Source organism: Phascolarctos cinereus, unplaced genomic scaffold (assembly GCF_003287225.1).
Source record: "Phascolarctos cinereus isolate Bilbo 61053 unplaced genomic scaffold, phaCin_HiC Scaffold_726;HRSCAF=1367, whole genome shotgun sequence".
Lineage (NCBI taxonomy): Eukaryota > Metazoa > Chordata > Mammalia > Diprotodontia > Phascolarctidae > Phascolarctos > Phascolarctos cinereus.
Window position 1 is genome coordinate 393780571 of NW_027556098.1, and position 16790 is coordinate 393797360.

Here is a 16790-nt window from a genome sequence, read left to right on the forward strand (position 1 = left end):
TCAGGCCACCTCTATAACACTGTTTTCAGTTGTGGCCGTCACATTTTAGAAAGAGGAAGGATAAACAGGGCAGTGAAGGACTAGAGACTGTGCCATATGAGGTTCAGGTGAAGGAATGGGGGAGGTTTAGCCTCAAGATGAAGAGGAATATGGAATGATAACTGTCTTCAAGTATCCGAAATATCATTTGAAGGAAGGAGTAGACTTCTGCTTGACTTTAGAGTACAGAACAAGAAATTAATGGAAGTTTTAGAAAAGGACAATTTAGTCTTGCCTAAGATAACTTCCTGACAAGACTAAAAGTGGGACTGGCTGTTAGCAGAGATAGCAGGGTCCCTCTCCCAGGAGAACCTCTCGTCAGGGATGTTGTAGATGGGATTCTTGGTCATGGAAACTTGCGCTGGACTCAATGGCCTCTGATACAATTTTCTCAGAGTTGCAAAGGATATTTTAAGAGATCCACTTCTTTTACTATGTTTAAATATGTTGCCAAAAGTTGTAGTGAATGTTTTATTTCACTATACTGCCTTACACTTTGATCACTACATCCTCTGATTACTCTGTGTCCTCATCAATGGGGGCAGCACTCCCTCCGGCGGTACAGAGAGAAACCTAGCCATGCATTCTCATCTGGGCAAACCTCCACGATCTCCTTCACAGAGGAAGTCCACCTAACGTCCTGTTCCCCAGCCCCAGCAAGTACACCAAATGCAGAATAATAAATAAGCCTTACATTAGCTGTGGAGATTTAAATTTTATTTAAAATTCCATCAAGTTTGGAATCTTATTTTGGTCAAAAGACATAAAAGAAATCCACAAATAAATGGACAGAAATGGTCTGCATACTTACTCCAGCCCTCCTCATCAGATCAACAGGGATAACGGTTTCCATCTCCTCTGCTCCTTTAGCCAGGATGACTAATGCTTTTTTTGCAGCCATTTTAAAAATATTATTTTTTAATGAACACAATTACTCCACTGAACCTGTTACTGCAACCAAAGAATGGACAAAACTGAAATCTGCGAAGCTTCTTGGACAGTAGAACAAACACCTCCTAAGGAAAAGACAGTTTAAGCAGTCAGACCCTAGTAAACATTATCATCCATTAACATTTTTGAAAGCACATGCTTTTTACAAAATACTGTGTCAACTAATCGATCTACTATGTATTTCTAAGTGAAATCAAGTTTAGTGAATATATTCTTATGAATCATGATAGGAGCAACTCAGATTAGAAAAGTTCAACTGAGTTTTAAATGCAATTTAAAAAATTCATTGTCTAGATATTTTGTTGCAAGTGAAACTTACTAAAACTAATAGACATGCCCTTTCAGTGAGAAGAGGGTGGTTTTCTCCTTTAGCAAGGAAGAAAATTCTACTTCACAATATGACGTGACTAAACTTTATTACGCGGACCAAAAATATATAGGACTTCTCTCTGGAGATTTTAGAGGGGAATTTTTAGAATTAATCTTTGAATCTCTTTTATATCAATGACAGTATTTTATAACACATCTACTTTTAAAAAAAGACAGGGCATTACTCTTATATCAAGCCCTAAGGTGAACTATATAATTTTTTAAAAAATGTTTTTTACTTATAAGTCACTTCTAACCCAGTTCTTAACCCAATTACTTTCTTTCTAGCTCTGAAGGGTTTTGTTAACTTGTCAAACAAACACTTTCAGTCACAAGAACTACAATAACTTTTATACCAGAAGTACTTCCAACAAAGTGTAAGTAACATCTGGGCTTATTTACTCACAGGATACCAAAGGTGAGAAATCCAGCCTCCCAAAATACAAAACCTTGGTTTTTAATTCAATTTAATTATCTCAAGGGTGGCAATATTAAAAAGGTAACAGCACTCACAATTTGGCTGCACCAGTTTTTCTCCACTTTTTGTTTACAAAATGCCAGTCATACTGTATCTGTATAAGTAAGCGGTCTGTTAGATATTCCTGAAGTAGCAGCCAAGACAGTGGTAAAGGTCAATCCAAGTTCGAATTTAATGTTTTATGTAATGACACAAAAAGGCCCTTCTCCAATAATAACAGAATCCAAACTTTCAATGGTCAAAATGAGCCCCCCGCCTCTCAATTTCCCCCAATACAGTTCAGAAGCCCCTAGAGCCCCAGGCAGTGAAGAGCTCTTGAATTCCCTACACTCTCCTTGCTCCCCTTCTGAGAAGACAGACAAGCTGGCAATCTCACCAACCAGCATGAATTTCTTCTCACAAATTTACGACTGTCATACTTGGCATTAGTGAATGCTCTGCATTTTATCCAGCTCAGTCTACCTAACGGCAAAAGGAAATCTGAGGCAACTTGAGGCAGCCTGTTACCTCCCCAGGGCACAGGCAGAGGACTCATGCTGACTTGGAAAGCATTAGTCACGTCCATACTGGCTACTTTTTATCTGCTTGCAGACTTAGGAGAATCATTTGATATTGAACTTGTTCCTTTCATGTCTAAATACGCCTCTTAAAATTTTTTTTGAATGGTTTTATATACGGAATCAAATGATTTACATCAGCAACACTTAGGTTCCCCAACTGGAAAGAATGGAATACTCCAATCTGTTTCCCACTTTGGGCCAAACAGAAATTGAAAGAAGAGACTATCTCACACTATACTAGTATTCCCTCTTAAAATTCCAAGGACAAATTCCAATTATTTCAGTCTTTTCACACACTGTTTCTTCCAGTCTCCCAACCTCATCATTTTGGTGTCTTCCTGTATGCCTCATTCTCCTTCATGCCACAGTCAACCAACCAACTAATCTCATCCCTTCTACTTTCACATCTCTTGAATCCAAACCCCTTCTCTCTACTCACAAAGCCACCACTCTTTTGGAGGCCCTTATCACCTCTGGACTAGACTGTGTTAACAGGCCCCTAATCAGTCTCTCTCCTCAAGTTTCTCCCCACTCCAATCTACCTTTCACATAACAGCCAACCTGATTTTCCTTAAGCACGGATATGACCTTGTTACTCCCCCACTCAATAAACACCAGTGGCTACCTACTGCCTCTAGGGTAAAATATAAGCTTTTCTGGCTTTTAAAGGCCTCTACCCTTCACAAACTAGCCTCAACTTACCTTTACAGTCTTGTTATATATTCTATATTCCCCTTCCCATATTCTATAACCCAACTAAACTGGCTTTTTCTTTCAGTCCTGACACAGTCCCCTCTCCTGTGTCCATTCCTGAAATACACTCCCTTGTCTCCTACATCTCATAAAATCTGTTTCAGCAAGACACATCTCAAGCATCATCTTCTACATAAAGCCCTTCTGGATCTTCTCACTGATATTTTTCCTCGTACTTTTTTCTGTATTATATATGTCCTGTTGTCTCCCTTGATAGAATGTAAGCTCCTTGAGAACAGAGATTGCTTCATTTGTCTTTTTATCCCCAGTGTCTAGCATAATATCTGGCTCAAAGTGGGAATTTAATTGATATAAAGTATATTAACTATTAAAGATATACAAGAGAAAAGTTCAACCCTAGGGTAAATATTATTTTTTTTTTTTGGTGAGACAATCAGGGGTTAAGTGACTTGCCGAGGGTCACAAAGCTAGTAAGTGTCAAGTTGTCTGCGGCTGAATTTGAACTCGGATCCTCCTGACTCCAAGGCCAATGTCCATCCACCATGCCACCTAGCTGCCCCTTGCTTTTTTCTATAGTTATTGTTAATCCTGAGAAACAGATCATGGGATTTAGAGATCATCTAATTCAATCCCTTTCTCATTTTGCAGATGTGGAAACTGAGGTCTCAAATGGGGCTGCTGCTTGCCCATTCCCATAAGCAAGAAGTTGTGAAGCTCCTCAGACACTAGAGTCAGGTTTTTTTCCATCATACTAAGCTGATTCTCTACTGATGTCACACTGTCATCTGTGCTGATGTTTTATATTGACATTTTCACAAAATAGAACCTTTTCTTACGTACTTATATGCTGCTTTTTCTACTTCAGCAAACATCAAGTGCCTCCTGGGTGACACAAACCTAGTGGAAAGCCACCCCCCTCATTGGGCTTTACCTTTTTCCTGTGCCTGGAATTAAACTCTCTTTTGCATATAAAAACAATCCATTCTTACAGGTTCAGTTAAAGACCTACATCCTTCATGAGAATCTTTTCTTCTTATCCCAGCTGTACCAAGTTCTGTGACTGCTGACAGTTCTCTTCCCCTTTTACTTCATGGGGTTGCTCTAGGAGATTGAGAGCAAAGACCACAGAAAAATTTTCGAGGCCCAATCAAGTTTGTGAAGAAGGTGGCAGAGTCGGAAGGGCCCGGGGCTGGGAGTAGGGAAAATGTGCATTCTGGGTACTGCTAAGCCACCAGCTGCTTCCTTCAGCAAGTTGCTTTCCTCTTCTGTGCCTCAGTTCACCCATCTGTAAAATCAAAACTTTTCAAATCCTTCCATCAACCCTCAAAACACTCAGAGTTTACGGCCACACTAAATAGCCCTAATCACCTGCTGCTGGTATAATTAAAGCATGCAAAACATTTGGCAAATCCTAAATGTCAGTTATTAGCTACTACGAATCCTCTTCTCTGCTGATACGTATCTATCCAAAAAGCATCCAAAGGCAGAGACCACGCCTTTCTGTCAGCTGCCTCATGGCACCCAGCAGTGAACCTGCAGACTTCTCAAAAATCTGTGTGCATCACAACCCATACAAAACGTAAAGCTTGTCAGGAACACAGGGATTGAGGGACTTCTCCATGTTCACACAGTTAAGTGTCAGAAACAAAATCTGAATTTCTTGATTCAAGTTCAAAACTCAATCCAGTTGACCAGACTGACAAGCACTTAACCACCTGTCTGGCAGTTAAAATATAATCTTGAACAATGTTTTACATGCTTATGTCAGTGTATCTGAAAGTTTCAGTACTGAAGTTACATTTTTACTTATTTTTTTTTATCTCTAAGAAGATAGTCATCTAAGTTCTTCTTAATAATGAGTCACTAGCATGAGGATGTCTTAATTTAGTGGTTTGAATAAAACTCCCATCAGACTTCCACAGAACAAATAAAAACGATAGAAACAACTCATTCATCAAAAAGTACTGTTACAGAATTGCCATTTAAAAAACAGGATGTAGGTCAGTCTATTTCTCCAAGAAAGACTGAAGCTAAATGATCCTCCTATTATACTACCTTTCTTAGGTAACTTTTTAAAATCATTTATTAAGCACTTACTGTATGACCAAAACTGTGCTAAGCACTGAAGTTGCAGATAGGTGGGTTCCAAAAAGGAGAACCCATACATGCCTTGAAGGGAGGTATACACATCTTCAGATAGAGGGTTCACAATGGGGAGGAAAGGAAATGTGCCCCCCAAAAAAGTGGCTAGTAGGCAAGAATGGGCAATGCCCCTGTGTAGGGAATTAACCAACCAATAAACATTTATTAAGGATCTTTGAAGTTCTAGGCACTGTGGAGTCAAAGACAAAAGTCAGATAGTCCTTGCCCTCAAGGAGTTTAAATTCTAGCTAGCACTGACAATAATAATGGCTACCATGTATATGGCACTTACTATATGCCAGGCTTGATGCATATGTAGGCATATGCAAAGTGGATACGAAGTAATTTTGGGGGGAAGATACTAGCAGCTGTGGGGATCAGTGAAGACTTCATGCATAACGCAGTGCTTGAGCTGAGCCTTGAAAGAAGTCAGGGATTCTAATAAGGAAGGAAGGAATTCCAGGCATGAGGAACTGCCAGTGCAAAGGCACAGAGAGGACACGAACACTGTGTGTGAAGAAAGGTCTGGCCAAACCATCAGGTACCAGAGGGGCAAGAATGTAGAAAAAACTGGAAAGGGAGGTAAGGGTGAGGTTGTGAAGGGCTTTCAATGCCAACAAGAGCTATTTGGCACCAGAGACAATGGAATGACATGGTTAGACCTGTACTTTCGGAAAATCACTGAGGCAGCCTTGTGGATGAAGGACGGGATTGGGGAGGCCTATCCATAGAGTACGGCAAGAGTCTAGGTGAAAGGTGATGAGGACCTGAGCTAAAGTGGGAACTGTGTGAGCTCAGAAGGTGCAGGAGGCAAGAGATGCTGGGAAGGCAGAATGGAACAGATGTGGCAACTGACTGGATATTTAGGGTGAGAGATGGTGGAGAATGGAAGACGACACGGATAGAAGAGGTGCTAATATACCTAATATTTTATCACTGGCAATAATTTCAAGTCCCCAAGTATAGTAATCAATACCTCTGGGTAAAAGCACCACCAGCAAAGCCAGAAGGCGCTACCTGCTACAGTGAGCACCTAGGACAAGAGGCAGGACAAAAGGAAGTAAACTCACCTAAATGATTTTCTGATCTCACACCAAAACTGGAAACAGTGGACTTGGGGGTCTGGGAATTTGATGGTTATTCCCACTCTGGCCCCAGACTGATTTCATACTCTCCTTCATTCAGTCTAACAGGATGACTCTGTCATTCTTTGAGCTGATCATTCCATCACTGACCCTTTACACTGGCTATACCTTTCCCCCAATCTTGGAAGGAACTCTGGCTTCACTGCTGCCTCTTGGAATCTTTAGCTTCCTTCAATGCCACCCCTACAAGAGTCCTTCCCTAATCTCCACCCTCAAGTCATGTAGCATTTACTTACTTGTGAAATATGGTAACCCCTAATAAACTCCTGGAGGACAGAGACTGCTCTATGTTTTTGTCTTTATATCATCCAACAGTGTCTTGCATATAAAATGGCAAATGTTTCTTGCACTAGATTCTTTAACAAAAAATAAATTTGGACTCTTTCTTTAAGGGCTTTAGAATCCAATTAACGGTAAGACGGTGTTTCCTCTGGTGATAACAACAGATCAAATGAGATGATCTATGTAAAGTGCTTTGCAAACCTTAAAGCACTATAAAAATACCAGCTATTATTAACATCAAGGAACAGATCTAGCAGCCATAAAGGTGTAGGGTCCTCTCATGTGATTTTAGACTACTGCTTAGGAACCCTTCAAGTTGTGAGGGACCAGCAACTGACAGAGAATATGATAAGTACTTGAAAGCTATAATTTCCTCTGACTTTGTAACAGTTATTACCATACTTTGCTTTGGCATATTTATTACACCCTAAGACTACATTTTGCAACACAACCGAATAGCACAAACTTTGCTCCAGAGATACGAAAAGATCACAGACACAAGAAAAGCAGCCAGAGGCTGAGTGAATAAAGACATTGCAGACTTCCTCAGAGCCACACTTAGTACCACACAGAAATCTTACTTGGCTCTCTTATTCTCTCTTCTACCAATAAGACCAGCTTCAGCCACCTTATGTGAGCAACTTCAGGGAAGACCAGCCCAGACAATCGGGCTCTATCTATTCTTCACATTCTCCTTGATCCTGGTTATGTTTCAGCCTAACAAGACTTGCTGTTGATTCCTTGAACTGAGCTCCCATTACTTTGCAAATCCTGCCTCTGACAGATACTAGATGCATAACCACATTTAAATTACTCAACCTCAGTGTCCCAGGCAACTATGAGGCCAAAAGTGAGAGAAGCTGCCAATCTGCACTGGTGGAGAACTTCCTCTATTACTAGGAACTTCCTATGGCAGTGAAATCACAAGATCACTAACCACCCTTGCAAAACCATACATACACTTACCAAGCTCACTCCAATCCTCTCCATTCCCTCAAAAAAAAAGAAAAGAGGCCAGAAGGTAAAGGCTACAGGCTGAAGCAGCTAGGTGGTGCTAGACTTAGGAGTCAGGAAAACCCGAGTTCAAATTCTATCAGGCATTTACTAGCTGTACATGTGTATGTGATATTGTATAATACAATATATTATATATTGTATAATACACACACACGCACACGCACACGCTAGCTATTCTTTCTGCTTCTACAAGTTAATTGCCAGGCATTCCCTATCAACTAACACTGCTTACTCTGGTGCTATAAAAGGACTCTTTAGTCATGAGCAAAGATAAACTGGGTCTGGAGTCAGGGGGCCTGGGTTCAAATCCTTCCCTGCTGCTTCTTGGGGTCTATTTCCTTCCCTGCTGGATAATGCTTCGAGGCCCTCTGGGGCTCCCGTGCATCCCTAAACCATGGGGTCAGAGGGCTGGGAGAATGACTTCGAAGGTCATCCAATGCTAACCTCCCCCCATTTTAAAGATAACGAAACTGAGACCCAAAGACCTAACGAGACGCTCTTTACAGTCCCGGACGCGATCCGTTAAGCCTGGGCCACTATTCCCACTATTGCTGCCGCCCACGGTCACGCGGGGCAGACAAGGCCTAGCCCCGGGGGCGTCCTGGCCTCCCCGCCCGGGGCGGGGGCTGAGAAGCGATGGACGGAGCGTTCTGACATTTGAGGCTGGGAAGTGGGCGGCGGCGGCCGGAAAACTCTGACAACCAGGGCGAGCCGAGGGGCCGCGACCTGAGCGCCTCTCACCGCTTCGCAGGTGCCTAGCAGGCGGAAGACCCGGGACCAGCACGGCGAACGCAGCTCCACACCCACCGCCTTCTGAAGAGTTCTGGAGGGAGCGGAAGTGACGCAAGCGGTGACGTCGCCGCGGCCCGCTCGCTCTAAGGGCAGCACGAACCGCCCCCTCTCCCCATCCCGTCTCGTGTTACCGAGCGCAGGCGCGAGCCCACCACGGGGTCAAGGGGGCGGGACGAGAAAAGCTCAGCCGGGTCAGCCGGTGAGCGAAGGGCTAGGTGAAGGGGGCGTGGCTATATCTGCGCATGCGCTTGCTGGAGACTGCAAGGCGGGGGAAGGCGGGGCAGGCCTTGGGCACGTGTGTGCAGCCTAGAATCCTGAGCTGACGGCTGTACCTTTGACTGGGAGAGGGCCATGGTCTAGGGTGGGGGTGGCAGGGCGCCTCGGGAGGGCCAATTTTTACTTTACTTTTTAAATGTCTATTTTTGAACGGCACTCTTTTTTTTTAATGTTTTATTAAAAGCACAAACTTAAGCAGCCTTCTAAATGTTATCGAAAAAGTATGCAAGGTGTTCAGCTGATATCATTATTGCAAACCTAAAGCGCTGCATAAATGTCAACAATTAGTATTACTGCAAATATTAAGGCATTATATAATTAACAGCTATCATTATTACTGCAAAACTTAAGGCACTATATAAATATCCACTGTCATCATTGCAAACCTTAAAACATTGTATATCAGTTGTCATATGAAAATCTCAAAGTGTTAGGTAAATATCAACTATCATTATTTTTGCAAGCCTTAAAGCATTATTTAAATGTCAGCCTACAGTATCATTGCAAACTTGAAAACACTGTCTAAATGTCAGCTATTATTAATGAAAATCTTGATGCCCTAATGGGACCTATTGTTAATATAAACCTAAATTGCTATATGTGTCAGCTATGATTGCAAATTTTAACGTGGCTTTATGTTGGCAATTTTTAGTGAAAACCCTAGAGCGATGTCTATCAGTCAGCTCTTGTTACAAACCATAAAGTGCTCTCTATGTAATATCAGCTGTTATTTTGATTGTAAGCTTTAAAGCTCTCTATGTTTTCTATTATTGTTGCAAACCTCAAAATACTATGTAAATATTAGCTATTACTATTTTTATAAATCTTAAAGCACTATGTAGCTAGTCACTATTATTATTATTTCAAATTATATGTCAGTTATTATTATTCAACTCTTTGAGAACAGGGATTGTTTCATGTATTCCTTTGTATCCCCATCCCACAGAAAGAAATTGTATGGTGTCTGTCCTCAAGGAGTTTACATTCCAATAGAAGAGTCAATGTATGCATATATTAGCATACACAGGATATATACAAAATAAATACATGGTGGTTTTGGTGAGGGGAGCAGTAGCGGATTTCTTTGTATTCTTCATACTTTGTCTTAATTGAATTATAATAAAGTACTATACCACAATTTATTTAACCGTTAGTTTACTGTTAGATATTTAGATTGTTTCCATTTTTTTTTTGTTATTTCATATAAGGCTGCTAAACAGATCTTTGAACAGATCTCACTTTTTCTGCTCTTGGTGACCTTTTCAGGGTATGTTCCCAGTAATGAAATTATTGGGTCAAAGGGTATCATCTCTGAAACTTGCACTGCCTACCACCAATTTTCTCTCCTATATATAATAGTCTACAGATTTGCAAATTACACCCCAAGAATGAAATTCACTGCTTTTAATCATTTTTGCCAGGTTGATGGGTGTGGGGTTGATGGGGTGCTTTGGTGCTTGTGTTTGGGTGCTTGTACTTGTACCCCAGTTTCTCCCTAGCCTCAGAAACACTATCCCTGACAGTTTCTCCCCAGCCCAAGGACACTGTGCCTAGCAGTTATTCATGCATGGGCCTCAGCACGACCCTTCTCTCTCTCCCTGGTACAGCTACACAGAACTGGGCTGCTCAGGCCCCAGCCCTCAGATCATGTCTCTGGAAGTCTCCCAATTCCTTAGTAGTTCCTGTCTTGTAAGAAAGCTTTCCCTTGTTGCAGAACATTCTCTCATCAAGACAGAGGGAGAGGGGTGCCTTGCCCAGCCCAAGAACTCTGCCTGCTGCCAGACTCCAAAGATCCATACCTCTGTCATCTCCCTCCCTGTCTGGTATACTCCCTGTACTTTCCCATCCATAGCCCCCAAAGACACCTGCACCTTTACATTACCTCATCAGTGTCCCTGGCATTTCTTTCCCATGCTCTTTTCCATGTAAACCCTAGCTGCATTCTCAGTCTCTTGCAGGATCCTTAAGAACCCTTGCCCGCTGAAAAGCGTAACAATAAATCTTTGCCACCTTGAATTAAAGAATGCTTGAGTCTGTGAATTCATTCCAGACGACCCGTCCTGTACTCAGGTCTTTGAGGGGTCACAACCTCTCAACCTCTCACACTGCAACAGGGTGGCATCACAAAGTAGTTTTAATTTGTAACCGCTTCATTTGTGTATCAACTGCTTTCTTAAAACACCACCTCACCTGTTCATTCTAGGTTTCTGAGGTGAACATTTGCCACTCAAGAGTTAATGAAATAAAATCCTTTATTAACAGATACGATCAAAGGTAGATCAGATGATGTTTACTCTTGATGGGGTGCTTGGGTACTTGTGTTTGGGTGCTTGTACTTAGACCCCAATTTCTCCCTCGTCTCAGAAATACTGTCTCTGACGATTTCTCCCTAGCCCAAGGACACTGTGCCTAGCAATTACTCATGAATGGGCCCCAGCAAGACCCTTATCTCTTTCCCTGGTGCAGTTACAAACAGCACCCAAAGGAATTATTAGTTTAAACTGGCATTGCACTGGGTCATAAAGATATCCTGACCCACTGGACTATCTATACTACTGTCCTACCTCATTATCTACATCCTGGATGCCTCATTATCTATATTCTAGACTTAAGACATATGTATACTCCCTACCTCTATCTTGTCAAACAAGACATTGACTGGTGGCAGACTGGACGACTCTCAGTTACCACTGAACTCTAGTTAACTTAGTGATGTAGCAGGCCTAAAACCACAACTCCAAGTGGCCCCCTTTGTGGGCTTTTCCTAGTGAACTCTGGGTAAAATGCCTGCACAGTAGGTACAAGAAGTGCATGTTCCTTTAAGAACTGACCACTCCTTAACCACTCCCTGATCCCACCCTGAATCACCTAGTTAGCATATTTGGCACATGTTTTATTATATTTTATCCTATGTAAACCTTAACAGTACCCCTCTAAGATCGCAGGATCCTTAAGAATCCTTGCCTGCTGAAAAGCATAACAATAAACTTTTTGCCAACTTGACTTAAAGAATGCTTGAGTCTGTGAATATTCATTCCAGTCGACCCCTTCCTATACTCTAGTCTTTGAGGGGTCACAACCTCTCAGACTGAAACACTTTGTCACTTCAAAATAAAATGACAATTCAACTAGTTCCTCAGATCCAGACTTGCTCTGTCTTTAAATCTTCCAATGGGAGCATCGATATAGAGACAGAAGGGACCTTCAAGTCAACCACATGGGCACCTTCATTTTGCAGTAGAGGAAAATGAAGCCCTGAGCATGGGAAATAGTTTTTTCTTTTCTTTTCTTTTCTTTTTAAATATTCATTAATTTATTTATTTTTAGTTTTCAACATTCACATCCACAAGATTTTTGAGTTCCAAATTTTCTCCCTATCTTGTCCCTCCCCCCACCCCAAGATGACGTGCATTCTGAATACCCCTTCCCCTAATCTGTCTTCCCTTCTACCTCCCCACCCCCTACTCTTATCCCCTTCCTTTCATATTTTCCTGTAGGGCAGGATAGATTTCAATACTCCATTGCCTGTATATCTTATTTCCCAGTTGCATGTGAAAACAATTTTTTAGCATTTGTTTTTGAAACTTTGGGTAAAGGAAATAGTTTTTGCCAAAGGTCAACACAGGTAATAAAGGACAAGTCTAAGGTTGGAATCCAAGTCTTCTGAGTCTAGACTCAAAGCTCTTTTCATCCCACCTCTAAAACTGGCCTATTGGAAAACGTACAGAGACATTTAACTTGTGTACTTGGTTGTGTCCAACTTTCCATGACCCTATTTGGTGTTTTCTTGGCAAAGACACTGGAAAGGTTTGCCATTTCCTTCTCTAGACCATTTTACAGAGGAGTAAACTGAGGCAGACAGGATACAGTGATTGCCCAGGGTCACACAGCATGAAAATATCTGAGGCCAGATCTGAATTCAAGATGAATCTTCCTGACTCCTGGCGTGGCACTCCATCCACTGTGCCACCTAGCTGCCTAATGTACTAAAAGCATCATTGTTTAATAAAGTTGCTGGTAAACATTTTCCAACTCTTGCACTGTTCCTAGGTCACTGCTGGTTATATCACTGTTTATCTGAGATCTTCCACAGACAAAAAAAGGATTCCATTTTTTTATGAGTTCATAAACCATTTGCTAAAGATGCTTTTACATATAGATATGTTCTTATGTCTAGCGACAGAAATGATTATTAATAAACGAATAATTGGGGGGAGATCCAGAGTTCTCCCCTTCTTTTAAAGTCCTGATTTTTTTTTTGGTGAGGCAATTGGGGTTAAGTGACTTGCCCAGGGTCACACAGCTAGTTAAGTGTCAAGTGTCTGAAGCCAGATTTGAACTCAGGTCCTCCTGACTCCAAGGCTGGAGCTCTATTCTCTGTGCCACCTAGCTGCCCCTAAAGTCCTGATTTTAAAAAGCAAAATGTTCAGGCTCTTTTCTTCCTTGGTGAGGCAATTGTGTGACTTGCCCAGAGTCACACAGCTAGTGAGTGTTATGTGTCTGGAATTTGAACTCAGGTCCTCCTGACTCCAAGGCCAGTGCTCTATCCACTGCACCACCTAGCTGTCCCTAAAAGTTCAGTCTTGTGAAAGATGTTACTGATGATCAGATTGAATTAACTTCTCTATCTGACCCATCCCAACTCTACAAGGAATCTCTAGTCTCAGGTGAATTCTGTTCCATCCAGCTTGGGTGGAGACAAATCCTCTTGTCTAGATAGCCCAAGGCTGGGGGTGGTCTGAGAATAGAGATAGTTTCTCTGTCCAAGGATGGCATGATATCGCTCTCAGCCCCTCATTTTAATACAGCTCACCTTCCATTGTGTTATCCAATCAAAGTTGATTGCTACCCCTCAGGAACATCTACTTTTTGAAGAGTATATAAACTGTGAGCCCTTTGCCATGATTATCTTTGGTCCAAGATAGACGGCCAAATGACCATTCTTTTATTAATAATGTGCTGCCCTTATTAATAAAATGATTAAATTACTCAGAAACCGTGTCTCTCAAATCTTTTTAATCCCCATACTAAACATATATATATGAGTTCTTACTCTTTCTTTACTATAAACAGCTGATTCAATAATACTTTCAGCTTTAAATTCAGAGAAGTATGAGGCCCTAGGTAAATAGCCAAGCCAGTGTTTCTTTAAAATGTGGTGTGGGTTCACGGCGTCTTTGTTCATTTACGTACCTAAGCCCCAAGCGGAACTGTTCTAGGAAGAGATACCTCTCAGGCAGATATACCTTTACTATTCACCTTGGGGCTTGGACTGCTTTTTTGCATAAACCTCAAACATATTTCGGACTCTTTGAGCAGTGGTGATGTCTGTGGTCCTGTGGGGAACTGAGGGGAGAGAACACAAAACTTTCAATGACTTGACATTTCTTCTCATTCTTTGCAAGTTTCCACGGAGTTTCCCCACTCTCAGTTTTCTGCTTTATAATCAATTAGCAACCATTGTTAAGCCCTTGCTTAACTGAGCACTGGGACTGTAAAGAAAAAGCAAAACAGTGGCTGCCCCCAGGAAGCTTTATTTTAAAGCATCTGGTTTAGTGAATATAAGTACCTGGAGTCCTTGTGGTGTGAAGAGGAGGAGGCAGGGGCACCCTAGCTCAGGAGTCAGGAGAGGGCTAGTATAGTTGGGATTGGACCTTTCAGGTGAGGGAACTCCTTGGACCAATGCAGGTGGGCACATTTTCTGCATTTTATAATCTTGGAGAGCTGCCTAGAGCTCACAGAGATTAAGTGATGTGCCCAGGGTGATACAGCCAATACATGTCAGAGTTGGGGCTTGAATCCAAAGCCTTCTTGACCTTCTCATTCTGGAACTTCTCTCTCCTAGCCTCCTTCTCTCATTGGTGAATTCCTCCAGGAACCTCCATTTTGAGGAAGAGCCCAGGTCAGCCATCCTTAATTCCTTTTCTGACTCTGCTTCTGATACCCCAGAACTCTGATACCATTCCTGTTGGGATGCTGTTCCCCTCCCCCTTTGTGTACTGTCTCCTCCATTAGAATGTGCACTCCTTGAGGGGAGAAGTGTCTTACTTTTTTGCTGGTATTTGTATCTCCCATGCCTGGCACATGAAAAGCACTTAATACATTTTTTGTTTCACTTTCAGGCTTATTCTTTGTCCACTACAGTCTCTGGTTCAAACCTCCCTCACCTTTGGCAATTAAATGTGTGACCTTGCACACATTTTTTAATCTTCCTCTGTCTCAAATCCCACACCTTTAAAATGGTTTCTGAGATCCATTTTAGGTCTATAGATCCATGTCACCCTATAAACTACCTGTGTGAACTGGGGTAGGTCACTTATTCTCCTTCAACCTCTGGTGCTTTGCCTTTAAAACAGTGGGAGCTGAACTATACCATCTCTCTATTCCCTTTCAGCTTCCAATCTATGTGCTTATAGGAGATAGTTAAGAAGAAATAAAAAAGATCAAAGTAGGAGTAATTTTATTTGAAAACTAATTGGGACTGAACAGATTCTGTAGACATTCACAAATAGTATATGAATAGAATTTTGTGGGAGGAAGCAGCATTGGGAAGGTCAATGCTGATCTTAGAATCAGGAAGACCTGAGTTCAAATCTCAAGGACTTGAATTAGGATTGTGACCATGTGTTAAGTCACTTAACTTCTCAAAATCTAAGGCAAATCCCCAGGATTGAGTTAAAAGTTGTAGAGGCGTTTCATAAATGAAGAGAATTACTATACCAGCTGCTCGGCATGCTGACCATGAATTCATTGTGTTTTGTTTTGGTTTTTGTATATACATATGGCAGAAAGAAGTGTAGCTAGGTGGCACAGTGGATAGAGCACTGGATCTGGAGTCAGGAAGACCTGAGTTTAAATCCAACCTTAGACACTTACTAGTTGTTTGACAAGTCACTCAACTCTGCCTCAGTTTCTTCATCTGTAAAATGAGCTGGAGAAGGAAATGGCAAATCATTCCAGGATCACTGCCAAGAAAGCCCCAAATGGGGTCATGAAGAGTTGGACACTGCTGAACAAGAAGGAAGACTGGATTTGGAGTCAGAAGACATGGGTTGGAATCCTGGCTTGCCTATTTCCCCTTTGCCATCTTGGCATCCTCTTTTACTCTGTTTTCTCCCTCTATAAACTGAGGTTATCAAAATAAAGCGTCCAGAAGGTTTCTTTCCACCTCTCACAGTCCATGATCTTATAAATTTCTGGAAGGCAGATGATTACAGAATCAGAGAATTCTGAGCTGAAAAAGATTTTAGAGATTATCTCTCATAGGTATCATTTATGATTTTAAATCTTCCTTAGGACCCATCATTTAAAGGCTAGCTTGACTCTTTCTCTCACTTGACCCTTGCAAAGACACTAAGATGTAGCACAGGTTCTGCTGGAGGAGTTATTGTCCCTATTTTTACAGATGGGTAAATGGGCTCAGAGAGGTCCTAAGGGACTTGGCTGAAGCCAAACCTCCACTAAGAGTCAAAGGTAGGATTAGAGCTCAAGTATCTCTGACTTTAGAGCTCCATCCACTGCAATGAGTACCATTGTGCCACCGTAAAAATTAAAGAAACATTTGGTGACATAGAGAATTGAATCAGATTTATAAGAATATGAGTCATTCCTCAATTGATAAGTGGTCAAAGGATATAAACAGGCAGTTTTTGGAAGAAGAAATCAAAACAGTCTGTAGTCAAATGAAAAAATACTCTGTCATTATTGATTAGAGAAATGCAAATTAAAACAGCTCTGAGGTACCACCTCACACCTGTAAGATTGGTTAAAATGATAGAAGGAGAAAATGACAAATGCTGGGGAGGTGTGGAAAAATTGGAACACTAATACACTATTGGTGGAACTGTGAACTGATTCAACCATTTTGGAGAGCAATCTGGAATTATACCCAAAGAGCTATAAAACTGTGTATACCCTTTGACCCAGCAAACACCATTATTAAGTCTGTTTCCCAAGGTGATCAGGAAAAAAGAAAAAGAACTTTTATGTTTTAAAATATTTATAGCAGCTCTCTTTGTGGTGGCA

General features: G+C 41.6%; 1 protein-coding gene across 2 annotated transcripts in view; it reads right to left on the minus strand.

Moving 5' to 3' along the window:
• PARK7 (Parkinsonism associated deglycase) overlaps positions 1–8547 on the minus strand; it is a 28506-nt gene extending 19959 nt beyond the window's left edge. Inside the window, exons 1-2 of one of the 2 annotated variants that reach the window (XM_020974737.2) lie at positions 8439–8547; positions 851–1055 (exon numbers count right to left, since the gene is read on the minus strand). In XM_020974737.2, the coding sequence (XP_020830396.1) occupies positions 851–940 (90 nt within the window). In that variant the 5' untranslated portion in view covers positions 941–1055; positions 8439–8547. The remainder of the gene's footprint in view (positions 1–850; positions 1056–8438) is intronic. The other variant, XM_020974744.2, reaches the window with a different exon arrangement.
• Between the last annotated feature and the right edge of the window lie 8243 nt (positions 8548–16790).